Genomic DNA, 21,538 nt, shown 5'->3' with positions numbered 1-21,538 from the left:
ATTGTTACAAGTGGAGTAAGAGAATCTAAACCTCTGGCCTCTAGAGATTATTGTTGAGCCATACTCTAGAGATTATCGTTGAGCCATATTCACTTAAATAATGTTTTTTTAATATAATCTAGGATATTATAAGTTAGAAGATCTGTAACCTTCATTAGAAGATCCCTCCATACCTTAATATAAACAGCACAAAGATGAATAATTGGCTCCCTCACAAGTTAGAACTAACAAAAATGATATGCAATAATTAGATAAATCATCATTTCCTCCTTACCCAATCATCAATCTTAAAAAAGAAGGCACAAACAGACGAATAAAAAGCCTTATATTGACAAGGGTAACTTCGTTTAACTAATCAAATTATCAAATACATAACAAAAAAATGTACAAATGATCAGGAAGAACACAATTCCATCAGAGCCAATAGACTAAAGGATACATTCAGCATTTACAGTTTGTATATATATATATATATTCTAAAGAAACACCTACACAGTAATGCACATTTGCTTCATCATCAAATGATCCAGCCATCATCATATTCAAGAACCACTTTCAGCCATGTTGTAATCCTTTAATAACAACTCAGCCACAGAAACAAGGAGCTCAACCATCTCAAAACCAGCAGCAGAAACGAAATCTATCTTTCCCAGTCTAGACTCTCCTCCTAAAACATCATTTGAAGAATCATGTAAAGTTTCCCCACTGGACTCAATATTTACCTCAGCTGACCAACTGATGGGTAAAGAGCTGCTAAGTGCAGTCTTTATGAGTTTTGCCTCATTGATTATGCCCTTTAGAGCTTCCAAAACGCTTGAAGTTGGATCTTCAGAAGTACCAGACTCTTTGGCCTGCAAATTAACAGAAGCTATATAAGTGTGGCAACTTGAGCCCCATAACAAGTGATTTGATGTCCTTTTTGTAAATCAAATGATGCAAATATTATTAGCGCAACTTTAAAAATCTCAATACATCCTCTCATACGTTCACGAGATATTCAGAATTTTAAAAAATTGACGAATCTAAATTGAGTTTTATATCTAAGCAGACTCAAAATTTTCAACTTTGTGCCTAGTAAATTCGTGAATTTTAAAAAATTATCGAATAGTTCGACAGCTTCACCAACTCCACACAATATCCTTTCTAATTGGAAAATTTCTCAATCCAAACTATTTGATCATCAATTCCTGTCTCTTTGAAGAATTTCTGGTTTAAAGGCGATGATAAAAGAAAAGGCTTAAGAGTATCATTGATCCATCGCAGAGTACTCCAATGAATCGATAAGGAGAAAGCCTCGTCTTTGGAAGACTCGAAGATACAAACATGGGAGCCTCAAGAGGTTTGGTCTACTTCAATAAAAAAATGCTTTCCTTTCTATCGAGATTGATCTAATCTGTTGTGGAGAAGGGAGGATAGACTACAGGGTGGAGCCATGGTTGCAGTTTCCGATGAGGTGGAGGGGCGGGTAGGGAGGGAAGGGGGAGAGAGGTTAGATATGGAGTCAAATCAAATACTTAAAGGGGACATATAAGTACAGTTATATAGAATTAAACTATTAAAAGACTTGGTTAACGTTCTTGAACTATATAAGAGGAGTTATGAAGGTAACCTTCAGAAGAGAGAGACGAAGCCTGTGAATTGAAGTGGTCAGTTGCTCCATGCTTTCAATACTTTCTCTAAGAGTAGCATTTTCAATTTTCATTCTGAAAACAAAATCAAAATAGACGAGCCTTTCACATATACAACTGCAATAAAGTTAACGATGCCAATGGATATCACATCCAATACCAAAACATACAAGAGTCGCAATCCAAGAACACCATAAATGTTAACTAACCTGGCAAAATCCACAGCAGACTTTCGAGAAGAGTAATTTTCTTCGTTATCCACGTAAACTGCAGCTTCACTCCCACTGATTTCTGGCGTACCGACCCAACGTCTCAGATATGAAGCCTTCAGCAAGCCTTTTAGTTTCCCCTCTCTCTCGTGACTAACAAGTTTCCTTTCCACAGTCCCGGCTCCTCGTTTCAAATCATCAACACTTTTCCTTGCACACACACATATCATGCGAGTCAATTGTACTACTACTATCCATATCCATAAGATTACTAACTCTAGTTAAAAGATGGTGAAATCATTTTGAGGGAAAAATACAAAAAACTGTCGTAGAGCCATCCACATTGGTATATTGTCATGAGAATCAAACACAAGACAACAATCAGTCTCAAGTTGATAAGCAGATATAAACATACTCTTTAAGTAGTTGAAGTTCTTCCTTTACTTGGGCCAGCTCCATTAGTGCTTTAACTTTTTCATGGGTAACCTGAAATCAAATGTCATTATCATTTCAGAATCGGATCAACCAAGATTCACTCTCATTCCAAGTAATAGTGGACCGTCGCAAGGAAAACTATAACAAAAATCCTTTTTATCCGGCATTAATTTGGAACCACGTGCATCTAAAGCACCTCTTACCAAGATCAATGTAGTTGTATGTCAACTTAAAACAATAGCATGATGAACCAAGAAGACTCTGGGCCCAATTGTTAAGAATAGTGAATTACTATTTTCATTAACAGCATTTAACCAACCTAACAACCATATGCTTTGACCCACATTGAACGCCAGGCCGCTGGTTGAAGATAAAAGTATATCGAACCCATATGAAATTTTACCATGAGCAGATTGAATCCATTGAGCAAATATGGGTTCGATTAAGATTCGTTAAAAGCATGTGAATGTATTGAATTATGGTATTTGAATAGAAATTGTTTTAATAAAATTGGAACCATTGAATCAAATAAATTTGAGAGGCACATTGTCTTTTAGACATTTTAAAACGATATTCTTGAAATCTTGAAGCCACAGTGAAGGGTATGAAACCTGTAGTAAGTTTCTCTGAAGCTCCTCTGTTTTTCTTTGAAGAGCTGCATTGACATTTCTCTCCAGCAGATGCCTCTCTTCCTGTTGTGAAAGAAGTAACAGAGCTGAAACCTAACAAAAGATCAATAGTTAAGAGAACAATCAGAAGAAAAATAGGAAAAACACACCCTAAGATAATATAGGAGTGGTTATTGCTGAATCATGCAAGATAAGTTAACACAACAGAGGAACGGAAAAATACTATAGGAATAATAAAGTAGTACCTTTTCTTGAAGTGCCAAAGCGAGAGCTTCAGAGGCCTCAACATTTTCATCAGCAATGGGATCTGGTAACTCAGGAGTTTTCATCTGCAATGTGTTTGAATGTCGTAAGAAATTTACCCCCATTTTCATGACAAACCCTACACATGCTCATAAAACTTTTCACTGAAGAATGGTTAGATGAAAATTCTGGCCTGGACATCGCATTCCACTTGAAAACCAAAATACCATTGGAAGACCACACAGAAATCGGGCAAGTTCACTCAGATATTCATGATACTATTTTCATTGAACGACAATATATATAAACTATCAATAGACAAATGGAATACTTCATGAGCAACCACAAATGTAAAACCATAAGCCTATAATACTGTTAACATAACAAGGACCGTAGCACAGAAACTGCATCGATTCTCCATTATCATTTATTCAAAGTTGAGGGAAGTTCATTTCTGCATCCACTGTACCCACCTTGGCATTGGTAATCAAATGGCCATCCTCGGAATCATTTTCAGTTTTCAGCTCTTTCTCAGAATCTTTCAAATTCTGAACTCCCCAGCTATATTGCATGATCTTTTCTTCAATCTCTCCTATTGTTGAATTCATATTAGATTTCTCATTGTCCAATAAATTCAATATATGATCTCGGTAGTGAGAATAGTATTGATGAAACCCTGATATCTTGCTCTTGACCGTATCAGCCATGCGAATCTGCATCAGAGGTAAACAAGATGATTTAAGGTATAAATTAGGTTATAGCTATTCCAAAGGTGGAAGAACTGACCAGCTTCATCTCCAAATCTTTCACCTTCAACTTTAAATGCTTTTCAATTTCCACACCCTACATCCCATATATTGATTACCAGTTAAACCCATGATGAAGTTAAATGCAAAGTTGAAATATTGGAGAAAACAATCATACCATCCGTAGCTTATTTTGAAGATCATCCACTGTTTTCTTCATCGTCTCCAGTCCTCCTTCCAAAGAATTCTGTCTGAAGAGAAGTTAATCCATTTGCACACACAGACCATATTTAACCAAAATGTTGGCATACATAACATTACGTGCAACAAGGATAACTTGATTTACTAATCATAAAGATCATATATTTTTAATAAAAAAGATTCCAATAATATGAACAAATTACTCCATCGGGTTTGCTCCAAGATTCCAAACTGAATATATAATTCCTAAAGCTTTATTTGGCAAAAGTTGAAAATTTGTCTAAATTTTGCTTAATCAATATATACCAATCAATTTGAGAGGGAGTGTTGTCGAGTAGAACCTACTTGTAAGACAGCTCTTTCCTTTTTTACTTCTTCCAGTTCACCAATTTCTCGTTGTATCTCCTCCCTTTTTCTATGGTTACTTCTTGTTTTATTTTCCTTCTCAATTTTTGAACCATAGTAAATATCTTGTATATTTCTCTTGTCAGTTTTGAACCATTGTATATATTTCTTGGACATTTCCTTTACCCTTGTAATTTAGTGGTCGCTCCTGATTGAACTCTGATAGGTGAAGATAATCAAATATACTGTACCTTTCCTTTTCCCCATCTCAGAGAGTAATTACCAACATCTTTGAACAAAAGCTGCATAAGCATCAAAGACAATATAGTCCCAAAGAATGATGAGTCCCTAATATTCTCAAAATTCTCCAATTTCTTTCTGACTATACGACCATGGTGAAAACAGAAAGCTGTTTGTATTGACATTTGGCCAAGTCCCTGCATTTTTTGATTTGCCAGGCCAACCACGAATCATAATGTTTCGGAAGTATTTTGCATCAGCACCTCAAACCTAAAGTTACATCTAAAAGAGAACTATTTCAACTTGCAAGGGATACAAAAGGACAACTGATGTAAGCTGAATTTCTCAGGTATGCCTGCTTATTTTTTTTTTATATGAAACAATTTCATTGAATGAATGAAATGAAACAAAGAAATACAAAAGATGGTTCCATTTATAGGGAATACAAAAGTCTTCTACAATTTGTAGCTAGGGAATTTAAACTGTAATGACTTCACCAATAAAAAGCATTGAAAATAGACAACTTTAAGGCTTCACTCGAAGATCTAATTTCGCCTAGGGAGATTCTTGAATCGTTTCTTGCCAAATCATCCAAAAAACATCTCTAACAATATTTGATCATAGAATTTCTTGGTCCAATTTAAGGGGGCAGTCTGTTAAAAGCATCTGAAGCCAACCAATTGTATGAAGGGGGACCTTGTACCACCCGAAAGCACTAAATAGCTCAACCCAAATGTCAACAGCAAAGTACCAATGAATGAAGATGTGATCCTGTGATTTATTATCTTTCTGACAAAGGAGGCACCAAGATGAGGAGAGGGAGAACTCTGCTTCTTGCTTGGACAAGATTTTTATCCATATTCCAATTAAAAATTAGGCATAATTAAGTCATTTCACTTGATCAAACTTGGATAAGTGTGGCAATTTTTGCCTTAAACTTGGATAAATGTTGCTTAAGCTTGAGTTATTCAATGGCCTCAATTTGTGCATGATCAAGTTTAGTTTGGTGTGAAGCTTGATATTTATTGAAATTAGTGAGCTAGAGATTTTTAAATTTCTTTTGTTAAAGTTAGTATGTGAATTAGCAGAAATTGAACAGAAGCTTTGCCAAGTTTAGGGTGAAAATTTATTTCTTTGCCTGAATAATTGCCGTAACCGGAAAATCAATCACCCAGAAAAGAAAAGAAACACATCAAATAATCTTAGGTGAAGAATAAATAATATCATAAACTGGGAACAATCCAATAGCTAGATGAAAACTTACTATATATCTAGACGTTGATGAATCGTTGAAACTCCACATTTCTAGAGGATCATGTAAAAGACACTGACATTTTTCATCCCAGCTAGTATCCACAAATTCTTCGAGAGAATTCTGTCTGATCTTGTAAAACTTATTGATTACCTAATAAATTGAGACAATAGCTGTTAGAAATGTGCAAATGGAAGAAACGAAGAACTTCATGCTATGACCTCCATAAATAAAATATTAAATTCTCCAGATTGAAGAATAGAGAGTAACAAACCAGAAATATATAATAGTAGATATACCACAATCCTGACAATTAGCAAGGGGAGATTGAAGTTTGACAGGAAAGATTTGTTTCTTTAGACGTACCAAGATTTATACCCGAGAGTAAATACTCTTTTCTTCAATAAAACACTAAAAATACATTAGATGCTTTAGAATCGACCCAATCAAAAGCCTACTCAAAGTTGGTTGGCAAGAATACGTCAATATGAAACCCTCAGGACAAAAATATATAATACAGCAAGATATCTAGAAGTTAATTACAGTTTTAGATGGGCGGGTTTAAGATCACTTTTGGTTCATCGTAGAGCTGAAGTGATAACCATCTAACTAGGCTATTAAAATTGCTCAGATGCCATTAACTTTTTTATGCCAACAAGATGTTAAAAATATCAGAACAGGGAAAGGATGGGAAGGTAGGGACTTGAAAGGGTGGGTACCTGTTTTGAAACCTCATTCCACTCTTCTTGCCTGGCTAGGTTAATGCGTAGTGTATCATTAGTTTCCTTCAAATCAAGACAATCAGAAGACAACTCTTCTAATCTGCATCACCAACACAAGATACTCATGATTTTGGGTGGGGGAGGAACAGAAAGAAGAGGTAGGGAAGTGGGAAAACAATATGTAGCAATCCCGTAAAATCAAATAGAATATATGGACACTAAAAAAGCACCAGTTCATAGACATTATGCTGCCCACCACCATTTAGAACTCCATATATAATGTTTAAAAGCTATTCTAACCAGGAAAAAAGAAAAAGAAAAGAACAAAAAATTAGGAGAGGAACACATGATATGTATTATGAAGCTAACTTGCTACACTATCTAACATAGCTTCACAACCAGTACAGCCAAAGCACATAGAAAATACATTGCAAAGAGAAGATGATAGGATAATAAAAAAATCAAGTGAAATAAGAAAAAGTAGACATCTGTCCAACTACTGTTAGATCTTCAACCCTCTCACTGTTTAGGATGGTTCTCCAAGTTCATGTGACGGTTTATTGTCTGTAGTAGTGGGCTGTCTTCTATGTTTCAACTTCCAAGCATCTTTCAAGCATGGTTAAGAATGGTGAGATTCTAAATGTAAATTGATAGCCTTTGACAAAGAAAACTATTTAATATGGTTCGTTATCACTCAAGACAGAGTAGATTTTTTTCCAGTGTGATTTTTCAGCAACCAACATCGGATGAAAAGATATGTAGTACCTATTTTGGACCTCTTTAAGCTTTTGCGACATTGACTCTTCTTTCTCCTTCGCATTCTCAGCCTGTTACCAATCATAAAGCAATTTCAAAATTATTTTAAATCAGAAAGAGAAGAAAACTATAACCAGGAAACTTCAAAATTTAGATAATGAGGACTTGCATGACCTCCATAATGGAATGATCCCGTTCAGCAAAAGCAGTAGCAACGCAACCTTGGAAAAACTTAAGCTGTTTCTCTGATTCCAAATTCTGGAAATAAATAAGATTTATAATTACAACTGAGATGGAGGATAAAGCAAGTACCATTGAAATAGAAAGCTTAACACGTGAATTTTAACTACAAAAACCCCTCTTCCGCCCTCCCTCCTCTCTTTTAGTAAAATTCTTTATTAATTATGGTGTTGGTATTTTCAATTCTTTATAGAAACAAGTTATGAAAAGAAGCACAAGTAGACAAGAGCGCAGGAATCATGAAAAATACCTTTGCAACCTCTGAACTGTGCAGATCTGCCAGCTGACTCTGGTGGTGACATTGAAGAGAAATATAAGCTTGTAAAGGAGGTTTGTCCCAAACTTAAATGAAAAAATAACCAATAACCATCATACTTTTATTCTGTAGGCTTCTGCGAGTTCCTCTTGAAGATTGTGATTCTCTCTGGTACAAGCAGCAAACTTCTTTTTCAGGTTCTCAATCTCCTGTTCCAGCCCAGCTGTCCTAATAGGGGCGTTAAAGTTTAATAATCATGTTATAACTCAACCATTTCAATAAATACAAGGCCAACCTTCGTCGCATTAAACACATGGAAGCCTACCTCTTCCTTTTTAAAGTGGGTGGGGGTAAAACAGAAAAAGAATTTGGAAAAGTTATGGTACCTCTGAAAATGCATTCGAGTGGCCACAGAAAGGTAACCAGGTCCAGATTGCTGCATGCATAATTGTTCGATATCTTTTCTTAACTCATCACGCTCTGCAGGATGTAAAAATCAGCGTTGAAAAGATTACATCATTAAATAAATGCAGCAAATATGAAAACCCCAAACTCAAACACCAAAAAAAAAACTAGATGGCTACACGAATCCAACCATACAAATAAGCAGAAGAAGCCTCTAATTTGTCAAATGTGAGCCTAAAAATTTTGTGCAAACAAAGAATAATGATAAAGATTTGTTGCACAAGAAATTACAATATACCCATACTTCTCCTCGAGATAAAGAAAATGTAGAGTTGCAGAAAATGATCATCTAACATTGCGTTCTTCTTTTGCTTTCGATATACCATGGTGACAAATTTTGATGACAAAAGATAGCTTAAGGAGTTTTGGACTCTTGAACCTTCAAAGTCTCATGTAGACTGTTTGATCAACCCACCTTGTCGTCTAGCGATCCCCAAGAAAATTAGTCTTCTCTTGGGAGATTGCTTTGGGAGGAAAGTTAAACAGCAAAGATTTCCCCGTCTTTGGTTTTAGACTGCAAGTCGTGTGTTCAATGCATGATGTTGGAAGGCCAAGATTTTGTCCTATGGAGACATCCCTCTACTACAAAATCTAGAGAAATTTTCTAGAGATCTCAGTGTCAGTTCAGCTATAGGGAAGGCTACTGATTATGATAAAGGAAGTACTTATCTCCCTCTTCTTCTTAGTGAAGGTTGATTTCAAAGCAGGCAATTATTCTTTCCTATCATATGGAATGTCTGATTAGAGAGAAACAAGAGCGGTCTAGGGGATTTGAAGTGTGGCTAACTCCAATACTTCTCCTTGGACATTATCATATCTTTCATATTTAATGACCGACTGGAGTCTTTTAGCATAATTCTATTAGTTTCCATTTACTCCAGCACCATTTCTTCGGGTACAACTAATATACAGAAGTACAAGAGACCTTCATAATAAACTAACTCAATGAAGTCTATAATTCTATTTTGTTTCCGTTTGTACCATCTCTTTGGGTGCAACAAAGACACGAAAATACAAGCAAACTTTTCAAAATAAACGAACTCAAGAAGTCTTCAATTCTATTTCATTTCCCTTTTTCTCAGCACTATTTCTTCGGATGCAACTAAGAAGCGAAAGTACATGAGATTTTCAAAATAATATACTAAAGTGATACTGCCAACATTTAAAAACCATGTACAATAAATGGGAGATGACATACCATGTTCCAACGATTGGATACGAGTGAGCAAATTTTTATTATCAGCTAACTCTTGATCCATTTTCAGTGTGATAATAAATCTGCAAGATAAGTAAATTACAATTCAAACAACATTTTTACAAACCATACTCTCCAAAGGGAAAATAGAGATCTAAAAGCTCCCACCACCACCACCCTTCTACACAATGAGTCATTGTCCTCCCCTCTATTTTCCGTCCACCATTTTTATCACTATTTCTAAAGGGTCTTAATTTCATCTTTACACACCATGAACTAATCTATGAACCCTTTTCTTCTTAAACCACAACTAACAAAAAGAACACATGACCTTCACTACTGCATCAATTCACACAAATGCAAGCGTACGCACTGAATAACGGGTCAATCAAATGAACCCTAATAAAATCACTTCAAAATTCACAACAGAACGAACATTTCCGCACAGATAACCACAAAATTCTCCAATATTAGTCCGACCAGTTTCCATTAAAGAACAATAATTAAGAAAAACACCCGCCGCAACCATACCCAACTGAGATTTATCGCTCGCATAACTACAGATTATTAAACGAAATGCAATCGAAGTATACACACATACCTGATTACTAGAGCATATTAAACGAGAATTGATGCGTTTGTTTGACTGCAGAGCGGAAGTGGGTGAGGAAAGAAGAGGAAGATGATGAAGGAAACGGAGAATATTATGAATCTTGAAGTAAAAGCAATAGGAAAAATGGAGAGAAGGGTAAAAGAGATAGAAAACAAAAAGAGAGAGCCGTTTGTAATCGAACCCCTTCCTCCTCCTCTCCCTTTCCCCTCTGTCTCGCGGCTGTTGACAGGACACCCTTCTGCTCTCCGCAAAAGAACGGCTAATGCCTCTATTCATTATATAATTTGGTTCGTCTTCACAACAACATCTCTAGATTCAATTCAATTATTTTAATTATAAACTTTTTCAATTTAAATATTTTTTTATTAAATAATCAATCCATTGTAAATTTATTTTTTAATAAAAATAATATATTTATTTTTTCTTTAAATATTTAATTAAAATTTTCGACTCAATTTCGTTATATATTTTTAAATTTTGTCTATAAAATTTTCATTTATTTGAATCCAAATAAGTTCATATCTCAACTCAAATTGTACCGGCTGACTTTGGTTGATCAAGATAATTGGTGAACAGAATGAATCAACTTGATTGTTCAATTTTTTTTTTGTTAATTATTTTAAAAATTCATATTTATCCACCGTGCATGTGAATAATAATAAAAATCTTATAAAAATTTTATTCAACTCAATCCAATCTTTATTCAGAAAATTCAAATTATTCAAAAATTACAGTTCCAATGATAATTTAATTAACAAATTAGTCATGGGCACACGTTTTCGAGGTGTAGATTTATTTTCAATTACCTCGAAAAATAATACTTTCTTTCTTCATTTATACATAACGTCTATTATCTCTCCCTATATGTTTCGAACTAAAATCTTATCATTGTTAGCTTGCTCCATCTCAACTAATTTCTCATAACCCATTGTGTTTGTCAAGAAATATATATATACATATATATATATATATATATATATATATATATATATATATATATATATATATATATATATATATATATATAAGAGTTTCATATTCATTTAATTTAGCCAAATTCAACGTAACTCGATGAAAGGAGGTATGTACTACCTTATTTGATGTCGGAGTTCCAAACCTCCATACTTCAATTGTTCTAAAAAGTTTCATTGAACTCAAAAAACTAGAAAAAATTTAATGATAAAAGAAAAAGGCAAAATGGATAGGGTATAAAGATATCAAATGGATCTCTGAAGTTTCAACCTTACGACTAGGTCATGAGTGATTGCTTGAGTCAAACCTGATTTGTTCGTTTTGGGTCCCGATTTACACTACTTGAATTATCTTTCGGGTCTTAGTACAATGGAGATTTCATAGGTCTTTCATGTGCTCTTTCGAAAGAAGCATCTAAAAATAACTTGTAATGAACTTACGCAATGAAGAATAATTTGCTCGAGAAAACGTTTTGCAACATGCTATGGAATGACAGTCCCACTTATGGAGTCAAATTAATACGTCCGAAGAAGAAAGATTTGAATATCAATCTCTCGTGTAAGTTTAAGAACTAAATTCCAAATTTAAGGACAGTATAACCAAAAAAGGAAAAATATACACTCTTTCCCAGCAAGGTTCAAGAAGTATGAATGAGAGATGATATTACAAACTGACAAAAGATCAAATTCAAATTCAAATTCGAATACAAATCCAAATCCAAATGGAAATTCAAATTCTGTACGCCATATGATGAATAAAACAGGAAGAAGGTCGTGATCAAAAGCATACATCCAAGACAAAGCAACAACAAAGAGCAGCCAAACTGCAAAATTTAGAAACCAACTCAGCACCTTTTTCATATATATATATATATATATAATAACCATTTAATTTCATTAGGAACTAATTAAGATGGAAATAAAATACTCAATAAATCTATTTTAAATCCAAATTGCGGAAATGTTCATTATATATTTAATTTATACATTTTATAAATTATAAAACATAAATATCATATAAAATTGATGAAATAATATACAAAATGTTTTTGTTGGAATTTACTAATTTTAGAAACTTATTCAATGATTGATTTATATATATATTAACCTTAATTTTGTGCTAAATTTTATTTTATTCAAATGATAAAGTTTATGAAGGTTTTTACACCATTTTTTAAATTAAAATTAGTAGAAAAATTAATGAAAATTGAATCAATAGTAATAATTACAATATTTATTAAAAGTTTGGAGTCTAAATTAATATAATATGACAAATTTTTAGTCAAAATTAAGTTTTTAATAACGAAAATCGACGCTTGGAAATTTGACTTTGAATATATAATATATACACACATACATATATATATATATATTATATAATTTATATGTGAAATGACGGAAAGGCCATTAGATCGTCGAATGCGTTCTTTTTCAAAACGAAAACTAAAATTAAATTCAATAAAAAATATATATATATGAAAAAGAAAACAAAAACTCGAAATCTAAAATCTCCGCCGCAGAAGACGGATTAATCAACTAATCGGTAACCGTAACCGTACTTCGCCGCCGCGAAGACGCACGGACTCAATTTCAACTCGAAAACGCCAACGAAATCGCATCAACTAAGGTTGTAAAGTGAAAGAGAAGCAGAGACTTACCAGCCTTCGACGAATCCAACTTCTTTCTTTTGGTTTGAATGTTGAGGCTGAGGTGGTCCGTACGCCGGACCATACGCCGGAGGCGGATATCCCTGCGGAGGATAACCAGCAGGAGGATAACCGCCCTGCGGAGGATATCCTGGTGGTGGATAAGCGTCTTTCGGCGGATATCCTTGCGGCGGATAACCTAAAATCGTTGAAATTCACAGAATCGCAGCCAAAATCGGTCAAATCGAAACGAAAACAAAGATTAAATCGATTTTGTGGAAGAAGACAGCAAGATCCATTCGATTTGAACCTTAGAAATCAAAGAAAGTGCACCGGAAGTAAGAAAGGGAAAAAGTAAGAGTATCGGTTTAGATGTTACCTTGCGGCGGAGGAACGCCGACGGGAGGCGGTGGCTGGTTGTAGTAACTCATTTTTCCCTCTCTTCTTCGCTTGAGATTGCTTGAACGATCAGATTGATTTTTTCTTCGTCGCCAAACAAAGAGACGAGAGCGATAACTATAAAACTACAAATAATGAACAACAAGTCTCATTTCTTTTGACTTTTATATTATTATATATATATATACACGGCCCAAGCCCACTACTACCCAATATTGTTCTCTTCCTACTTTCTCTTTAGAGTTTCCCCTCAAGGTTTTTAAAACGCGTTTACTGGCTGACACTTGTTCCCTTCTCGAATCGATATGGGACTTCCCAATCCACTCCCCTCGTGTCCAGGGCCCAGCATCCTTGCGGACACACTGCCTCATGTTCACCTCTTTTGGGGCTCAACCTCCTCACTGGCACATAGCCCAGTGTCTGACTCTGATATCATTTGTAACGCCCCAAGCCCATTGCTAGCAAATATTGTCTTCGCTTTCTCTTTTGAACTTCCCCTCCAGATTTTAGAACGCATGTACTAGCTGACACTCGTTCCTTTCTCCAATCGCTATAGGACTTCCTAATCCACTTCACTTAGAGTCCAGCGTTCTTACTGTCACACTGCCTCATGTCCAAAGTCCATCGTCCATCGTCCATCGTCCATCGTCCATCGTCCTTTTAGAAAACAATGCTGCTTCCAAATTTTTTAATGTTAAATTAATTTACAAGAAGTTTCCACTTTATTTCAGTTATTTTATATATTTGTTTAATGTAAATATCTGATTTAATAATAATAATTATTATTATTTGAGAACTATAACAAAATATTACAGTTAAAGACAATCATTAATAGTTTTTAAAAAATGATATTGAATTGTTGACCTTATTTATTTATTTTGTTTTATTTAAGTATATAGAGAGATATTTCAATAATGTTGATATTTAATTTCAAAGCTTTATAAAACAGTTAATTTTAATTTCATATGGTTTGACAAGAAAAACAATGACTAAAAAAATATTATATTATAAAAATATTACATCAATTAAATTAAACACGGAAAATAAAACTTATCTCCCTCCAATTGATATGGGATCTTAGCTGTTAGGTTCTTCAATCCTCTCTCTAACCGATGTGAAATTTTATAATCCACCCCCTTGGGGGCCAGCGACTGTCGTTAGACTTTTCTTCATCTTTCCAATCGATGTGAGATCTTACAATCCACTCATTTGGAACTCAACATCCTCGCTGACACACCCTAGTGGTGTCTGGCTCTAATACCATTCATAATGGCTTAAGTCCACCGGTAGCAGATATTGTTAGCTTTGACTGGTATTATTGTTATTAGGCTCACGATTTTAAAATATGTCCGAGAGGTTTCCACGCTGTTATAACGGTGAGGTTTTGGGTTTCTTCTCCAATCAACTTCGGATCTCACATATTACAAAATTTTAATAAACTATCTAAATTGATTTAGTGAAATTTTAATTTATAAAAATCTCAAAATTGATTTATTTATTGTTTTTGGTTTAAAATTTGTAATAAAAGTGGTTAGAAAGCCAAGGTAAACGACAGTGACAACTGGGTCAAAGACATAGTCATCAAAATTAACGGTAAGGATTGTTTTCTCCCTAACGAAATACACGTTCCAGATGTACTCAAAATTTTAGATTCACTTTAATAGGTTTAATAATAAAAAAGCGTATAATAAAGGTGGTGGAGCGCACCGCACATGATCAAGAGTTTATCTTACAGCTAAGCCCATCTTCACGTCCACCTCATCAACGTGATCGGCATTATTAATTTAATTTATTGATACTTTTAGAAAAATAAGTTTTTTTCCTTCTAAAAAAAATAAAGTTTATTAATTTTTTTTATTTATTTTCTTTAAATAATTTTTAAATTTATAAATAATAATTCAAAAATTCGAATTTTCCACTTGATGGCCCCGATATTCTTCCTAGTCGGGTTACCTATTTCTCGTTTTTTAAGAGTGAAAATTATCCTCATAAATGAACACGAGTCTTTCCAGCATGATTTATTTAGTTAGACCCCTCTCATTCTATTCTTACGACCCTCTCATTCAAATGTAGTCTCGATTCATTCATATATCTCTCATTTACTCGAGTGTCACAATATTATAATTTTAAAAAAATATATATAAATTTTACCATAATAAATGAGATATTTTTCTTTTTAAAATGCTATTTTATTTATTTATTTATTTTTAATATAACCAAAAAATTAGAAAATAATTGGATTATAATGAAATAATTTTTTTTATTGTAATCTATTGTGTATTAATTAATAGAGATTTGTTCAAATTGATCATATTCTAATTACAATAATACAAAATCAAAATGAATTAAAATAATATATATATATATATATATATATATTGTAATATTTTATAATAAACATTAAATTAATTAAAAAGAAACCAATATTTAATAATGCTTTATTTGATATTAACTTAGCTTTGTACGTCAACGTTTAGAATTGTTCAAAATCTTTCATTATTTTAATTCTAAAAGAAAACGACAGGCTTATTGATTATGTCTTTTAAGGTTGTAGGGATAAACAATGTTCCATTCACAAACTAGTACCGAATCGATCTAAAAAAACTTCTGTGATCTATTTAGATGATCGACCTTTCGATTTGTTGATTTTCTTGGATCAGCCTCTAACTTGTTGATCGGTTTGGGTCGACCTCTGATTCGTGGGTTAGTTTAGATCGACCTTTGACTTATTGATGGATATGGATAAGCTTCTAGCTCGATCATATGTTTGGATCAACCTCTAGCTTATTGATCGGTTTAGATAGACCATTAGTGTGAGATCCCACACCAGTTGGGAATGAGAACGAAACATTCTTTATAAGAGTGTGGAAACCTCTCTCTAGCAGACGTGTTTTAAAAACAAAACTCGAAAGGGAAAGTTCAAAGAGGACAATATCTGCTGACGGTGAGCTTGAACCGTTACAATTAGTTTGTTGATATGCTTGGATTGATGTTTGACTTGTTGATCGGTTTGTATCGTCCTTGGGCGGCCCGTCTCATTGGTGAATGTGAAATAAGTAAATAGTAAAAAATATGATAGAAGGTTAAAAATTGAAATGCAAAAAAATTACCAACAAAATTTCTGGTAAAAAATTGTGGTTAAATTTGGAAAATGGGCCATTATTACATTGTGGCCCAATGTGAGTTTTGGGCCCCATTTTTAAGTAGTATCCATATAATTTTTCTGAACCCTATATTAAACAATAATTACATAAATAGACTTTATAATAGACTTTGCAAAAATTATTGTGAATTTTTAATGTTGTAATCTTTTTAAAATCGCCTCGTCTCGACCAATAATGTCGAATCCTCTAGTCTCTCGTGGGTTAGATTTGATCGGATTGAGACATTTTTTAGATCAGTTATTTTTCATTGTAAATTTTTTCAACTCGAGCAATACTCGTTGAATAATGAATTGAGTCCAACCTAACACAACTCGACCCAATCATATAATTTTTAGTTGAGTTTAGGTTATTTAATCAAATTTTTATTTTTAATAAAAGTAAAATATTTATTTTTTTATTTTCAAATATTTAATTAAGATGGGTAAGTTAATTCCAATATAAAAAAATATTTGAAAGATGAGTGGAAAATAATAAGAAAATATTATTTTATATAGCAAAAATATATTTTTTAAAATAAAATTTAACAATAAATTCAGCTTGGTTCGGTTCAGTCAAATCTAGTTTTAAAAATTGAACCGAACTAAACGAAGAGTATAATGTTTGGTCCCATAAACTTAGAAACATAAGTTACTACATACTTAGACGTTGCCCAAACACTTGTGACCATTTGTAACCCATGGCTAGCAAATTACACGTCAATTATATCTACACATGCAAGTCAACTATGTGCCGTAATGAGCATGAGTTAGAGCTCGAACACATTTTCTTTAGTGATTTGAGCGACATGGTAAGATTAGTACAAACCAAAAAACTCACAAGACACACTAGTAAATATTGTCCACTTTAGCCTGTTACATATTGTGGTCAGCCTCACGGATCTAAAACGCGTACGTTAGGAAAAGGTTTCCACATTCTTATAAGAAGACTTTGTTCCCTTTTTCACGTGACGTGGGATCTTATAATCCACCCCTCTAGGGGACCGTCGAGTGTCTGACTGACTCTGATATCATTTGTAACAACTCCAGCTCACCACTAGCAGAAATTGTCCGCTTTTGCCCGTTATAAAACACCTTCATAAAGAAAACTTCGGCCATCTCTCCAACCGAGACGTGGGATCTCACAAGACATCATTCCACTTTATGACACGGGTTTTGAAAACCGAATTAGAACAAAGATTGGTCGTATAAACTAGAAAAAGAGAAGGACATGAATGGTTCCTTACTTGGGGCTATATATGTTAAAAAGGGTTCACAAAGGCTTGCTGTGTACCATGTGAACATATTGTGGGTTACTTTGTCCCAAAAATTTTGTGTTTGGGAGGCGAGAAAATAATAATTTTAGCAATGGATGGGTCGCCGGAGTCTGGTTGGACTGTGTATTTGGAGAATTCTTCTTCTTCTTCTTCTTCTTCTTTTTTGTTCACTCCAACAATTCATGATTCTTTTGGTGTTCTTCATAAAGATGAACATGAACTGGATTTGTCTATGGTTTCTGATGCTTCTTCTGGGCCTCCAATTTTCCCGGAAAATTATGTTCTTTTCCCGGAAAATGAAGCTATTTTCCCGGAAAATGAAGCTATTTTCCCGGAAAATGAAACTGGGTCGAAAACTAGCCGCAAAACGAAGGGTTGTGAGGAACGACGACGGCGGCGCCGTGATCGGATGGACAAAACGACGTCGTTTCTTGATGACACTGCTAGCTCTGATCCCAATTTCAATAATTCGGTACAAAAGTTTCCTCTTTTTATTTATTTATTTTCCTTTTTTATTTTGATAAATCTTCATTATTATTTCTCAAAATTTTACAAATTTATTTCAAGAAATTAGTGAAAATTATCACTTTTTTTTTTATTTTAATTATAGTCCATTTTCAAAATTGTTTTTAAAGTAATAATTAAGAATAATTTACATTATTTTAAGTTGGTTTTTTTTAATCATTTTTTAAAAAATAATTTACATTATTAAGAATAATTTATATTTTCAAAATTGTTTTTAAAGTAATAATTAAGAATAACTTACATTATTTTAAGTTGGGTTTTATCATTTTTTTTAAAAATAATTTAAATTATTAAGAATAATTTATATTTTCAAAATTGTTTTTAAAACTTTCGCTATTTTATTTTAATTTTAAAAAAAATTATAGTCCACTTTCAAATTTGTTTTTTAAATAATAATTAAGAATAATTTACATTATTTAAAAAAAAATAATAAAAACAGGTTGTTTTTTTAAAAATGGAATGTCAGAAAATAATATATTTTCCTTTATTTTTAAATGAAAATTTAATAAATAAAAATATTTAATTAATTTGTTATTTTAAATGCAGGAGAGTTCATCCTACCAAAGCCAATTTAACACAATTAGACAATCATCTCCATCTCGAAATCAAAGGCAAAAGAATCAGTTAAGCCGATTCCTTCTCCCTCCCGAGTCGAATCAATATCTCGTTCATAATCTTCGTGGCACGAACGATATCGTTTAGCCGAAACTTTTACATTATCATTTATTGTCGTAAAGACTATAGAGCTTGATTACTGCTCGTTAAATTATAAGTTTAGTCATTAAACTTTTCAGGTGTGTGCTTATTTGGTCATTGAGATTAAAAAACGTCTCAATTGTAAGTCTAATACATCATTGATCTTATAGGTATGCACGTCAGGGACCTACTAGACACAGTTTCAAAACTCAGACATGTATTTTAGACACTTTTAAATGTTCGTGGACGTTTATAAACATAACCCTAAAAATTACACGATGATTAAACGTGCAATTTATTGGGATCGGTAGATATATTATCGTATACTCATTGTTTCTTTGGTTTATGTTGTTCTTTTATATATAGGTGGGTTAAAGGGAAGAGATGAGGATGAGATGATGGCTCCGTTAATCGAACACGACACTACAATGATATGATATTAGCTCTTATTGCTTTGTTTTGGGCTTCCCCAAAAGACCTCGTACCAATGGAGATAGTATATAAACGGATGATCATTCTCTAAATTAGCCAATGTGGGACTTTCGTCGACGAGCTCTTCATTTGAAGCGTAACAATTTAGAATTTTTTTTTTTTTTTTTTTTTTTTTTTTTTTTTTTTTTTTTTTTTTTGAATAATTTCTTGAGAGAGAGAAAAAGAAAAGTAGTTTTTATTTTGGACATTGAATGGATTGTACTATGTTTTCTGTAGCCATGAGGAACTAAAAAAAAAATGACAATTATTGTTGTCCTAAATCAACATGTTTGAAAAGACCAAGAACATAAGTGTTTTATTTTTTTATTTTTTTTTTTATTTTATTTTTTTTTTAATGAAAACTATACATATTGGTCTATAAATCATGTTCGGTTTTATTTACGTCATATACATGAGAGTAAATATCAATTTATATTTCGATGTAAATATTAATCTTTCATAAGATAATCAATGTATTGGTTGGAGCGGGTAATAAATCATTTCGTATAAGGGTGTGAAAATCTCTCCTTAAAAGACAGTTTAAAATCGTGAGGCTGATGATGATACATAAGGGGCTAAAACGGACAATATTAGACGGTTTGCCAGCGAGGACGCTGACCCCGAGGAAAGTGGATTGTGAGAGCATTCCTCATAGGTATGTAGATACGTAACGAGCTAAAACAAACAATACTTACTAGTTGTGAGCTTGGACTGTTACAATCCATTCCTGACCCTAATAATTAATGTAAATTATATAGAACAATGATAATCAGATTTTTATTAAAATTTTAGTGGGTTTTTTCATATGGTCGTTTTTTTGCTACTTTGGTGAGATTTTTGGAGAAAATATTTTTATACACGTGATTTGAGCGGGTTTTAAACACAATCAAGTGAAAATAGCTAAAAATCACATCATGACTACATTTTTCGAGTCTCACCCACTTTTCGTTCGGAACTCGAGAATTCTATCGACATAGCTAAGTCAGAAAGCATGACTCTAATATCACTTGTTAGGTACAACGATCTCTCTGCATATCTTCACAATGATATGACATTGTCAGACATCAGTTTACTTATTTTCATATATTTTTATTAAAAAAAAATTGTTGATATAATTTCCTATATAGGTCATCGAGATACAACTATATTATTTTGTTAATTTAATAATTATGAAAGTGAAGAACCGAACGTTCAATCTTAATAAAAATAATTAATATTTTATTTACTAAACTATTTTAATTTGGCACGACGAACCCGTCGAGAACATAAGTCAAAAGCAACAAAATCAACTTTGTTTTTTTTGGCGAACACGTTTTAGATTCTCTCGTAGAATTAAGAGGGAAACACATGAAAATTAGGAAAGAAAGAGAGTCGAAGAAGGAACCTTAATTAGGTCAAAAAGTATGCTTTTCGGGGTTCGTTAATACGTTCAAATTAGTCTTTACGATCCCTTCAAATCTTAATTTCTTAACAATACCACTGAAAAAATTACAGGTCAAATTTAGCAAGTCCAAGCTCGTTTATATTAAGTATATCATTAATGGAAACTTTGCTTTCTAGTTGTCGTTTTTTTCTTCTATCTTTCCCACTACGAGTTGAGGTAAACGAGAAGAATTTCGTTTGCATCTTTGACGCGTGCTCTTTGTAAATCCAAGTCAGGTTTACAGTACGAGCGATAAAATTACAAAGTCACTGACCGTAATAAGCATTGATATGTCGAGATTTTTTTGAACAAGCACGTTAGGGTTAAAGAAACGCTATGACCCACGAGATTCAGAAGCAGCGTTTTCGTGTATATATATATATATAAATTGTTAGGTAGGATTTTGGAAATATGACAAAAGAGAAGAGAGTTGCATGAGACAAGATGATGATAAGGTGTGTAGTGGTGATGGGCTATCTCATCCAAACTATACAGTAGAGGATGGAACAGCTGTTCAATATTTATTATTATTATTATTATTTTTTTCTTTTATTTGAAAAAATAAAATAAAATTATTTAAACGTTTTTAAGGTATAATTTGAATTCTTAGCTAAATTCCGGACAATGTCTAGAACCGTAATTTTAAAGAATCAAATAATTGTCGAACGAGTTCTTGATTAAGTTTTTAAAGTACTTGTAACGACCCATGATCATGATTCGAAATCTAAAAATTTGGCACCTGCGATATGGTCGCGTCGACTATCCCCACAAACCATTTGGCACGTTACTTACTCATCGCTGCTAAAGGCCATCCAG

At 33.1% G+C, this 21,538-nt stretch overlaps 3 protein-coding genes across 7 annotated transcripts; 1 reads left to right on the top strand and 2 right to left on the bottom strand.

Moving 5' to 3' along the window:
- Window positions 1-295: 295 nt before the first annotated feature.
- MEE13 (myosin heavy chain-like protein) lies at window positions 296-10,442 on the bottom strand. Of its 4 annotated transcripts, none has more exons than XM_087118113.1 (18): window positions 10,164-10,442; window positions 9,566-9,645; window positions 8,289-8,382; window positions 8,022-8,130; window positions 7,897-7,935; window positions 7,581-7,664; window positions 7,416-7,477; window positions 6,648-6,750; window positions 5,941-6,081; window positions 4,069-4,137; window positions 3,931-3,987; window positions 3,618-3,857; window positions 3,147-3,230; window positions 2,884-2,994; window positions 2,253-2,323; window positions 1,838-2,041; window positions 1,610-1,745; window positions 296-851 (listed from the first exon to the last, which is right to left on the bottom strand). In XM_087118113.1, the coding sequence occupies exons 2-18, from the start codon at window positions 9,624-9,626 to the stop codon at window positions 543-545; spliced, it is 1,974 nt and encodes a 657-aa protein (XP_086974239.1). In that variant the 5' UTR covers window positions 9,627-9,645; window positions 10,164-10,442; the 3' UTR covers window positions 296-542. The 4 variants fall into 4 exon arrangements, with proteins under 4 accessions (XP_086974239.1, XP_086974238.1, XP_023553791.2 ...); XM_087118112.1 differs by having other exon boundaries at window positions 1,838-2,047; window positions 10,164-10,441; XM_023698023.2 differs by having other exon boundaries at window positions 1,610-1,703; window positions 1,838-2,047; window positions 10,164-10,440.
- A 1,301-nt stretch (window positions 10,443-11,743) lies between these two features.
- LOC111811316 (uncharacterized) lies at window positions 11,744-13,340 on the bottom strand. Its single transcript, XM_023698097.2, has 3 exons — window positions 13,172-13,340; window positions 12,805-12,991; window positions 11,744-11,970 (listed from the first exon to the last, which is right to left on the bottom strand). The coding sequence occupies exons 1-3, from the start codon at window positions 13,221-13,223 to the stop codon at window positions 11,925-11,927; spliced, it is 285 nt and encodes a 94-aa protein (XP_023553865.1). The 5' UTR covers window positions 13,224-13,340; the 3' UTR covers window positions 11,744-11,924.
- A 4,308-nt stretch (window positions 13,341-17,648) lies between these two features.
- On the top strand, window positions 17,649-19,372 carry LOC111776400 (uncharacterized). 2 transcript variants are annotated; one of them, XM_023655839.2, is made up of 3 exons: window positions 17,649-18,079; window positions 18,679-18,755; window positions 19,195-19,372. In XM_023655839.2, the coding sequence occupies exons 1-3, from the start codon at window positions 17,699-17,701 to the stop codon at window positions 19,214-19,216; spliced, it is 480 nt and encodes a 159-aa protein (XP_023511607.2). In that variant the 5' UTR covers window positions 17,649-17,698; the 3' UTR covers window positions 19,217-19,372. The 2 variants fall into 2 exon arrangements, with proteins under 2 accessions (XP_023511607.2, XP_086974379.1); XM_087118253.1 differs by having other exon boundaries at window positions 18,679-19,372.
- Window positions 19,373-21,538: the final 2,166 nt, after the last annotated feature.

Source organism: Cucurbita pepo, chromosome 15 (assembly GCF_057944985.1).
Source record: "Cucurbita pepo subsp. pepo isolate OVF chromosome 15, ASM5794498v1, whole genome shotgun sequence".
In the NCBI taxonomy this organism is placed as follows: domain Eukaryota; kingdom Viridiplantae; phylum Streptophyta; class Magnoliopsida; order Cucurbitales; family Cucurbitaceae; genus Cucurbita; species Cucurbita pepo.
This window is presented reverse-complemented; position numbering and strand designations above follow the sequence as displayed.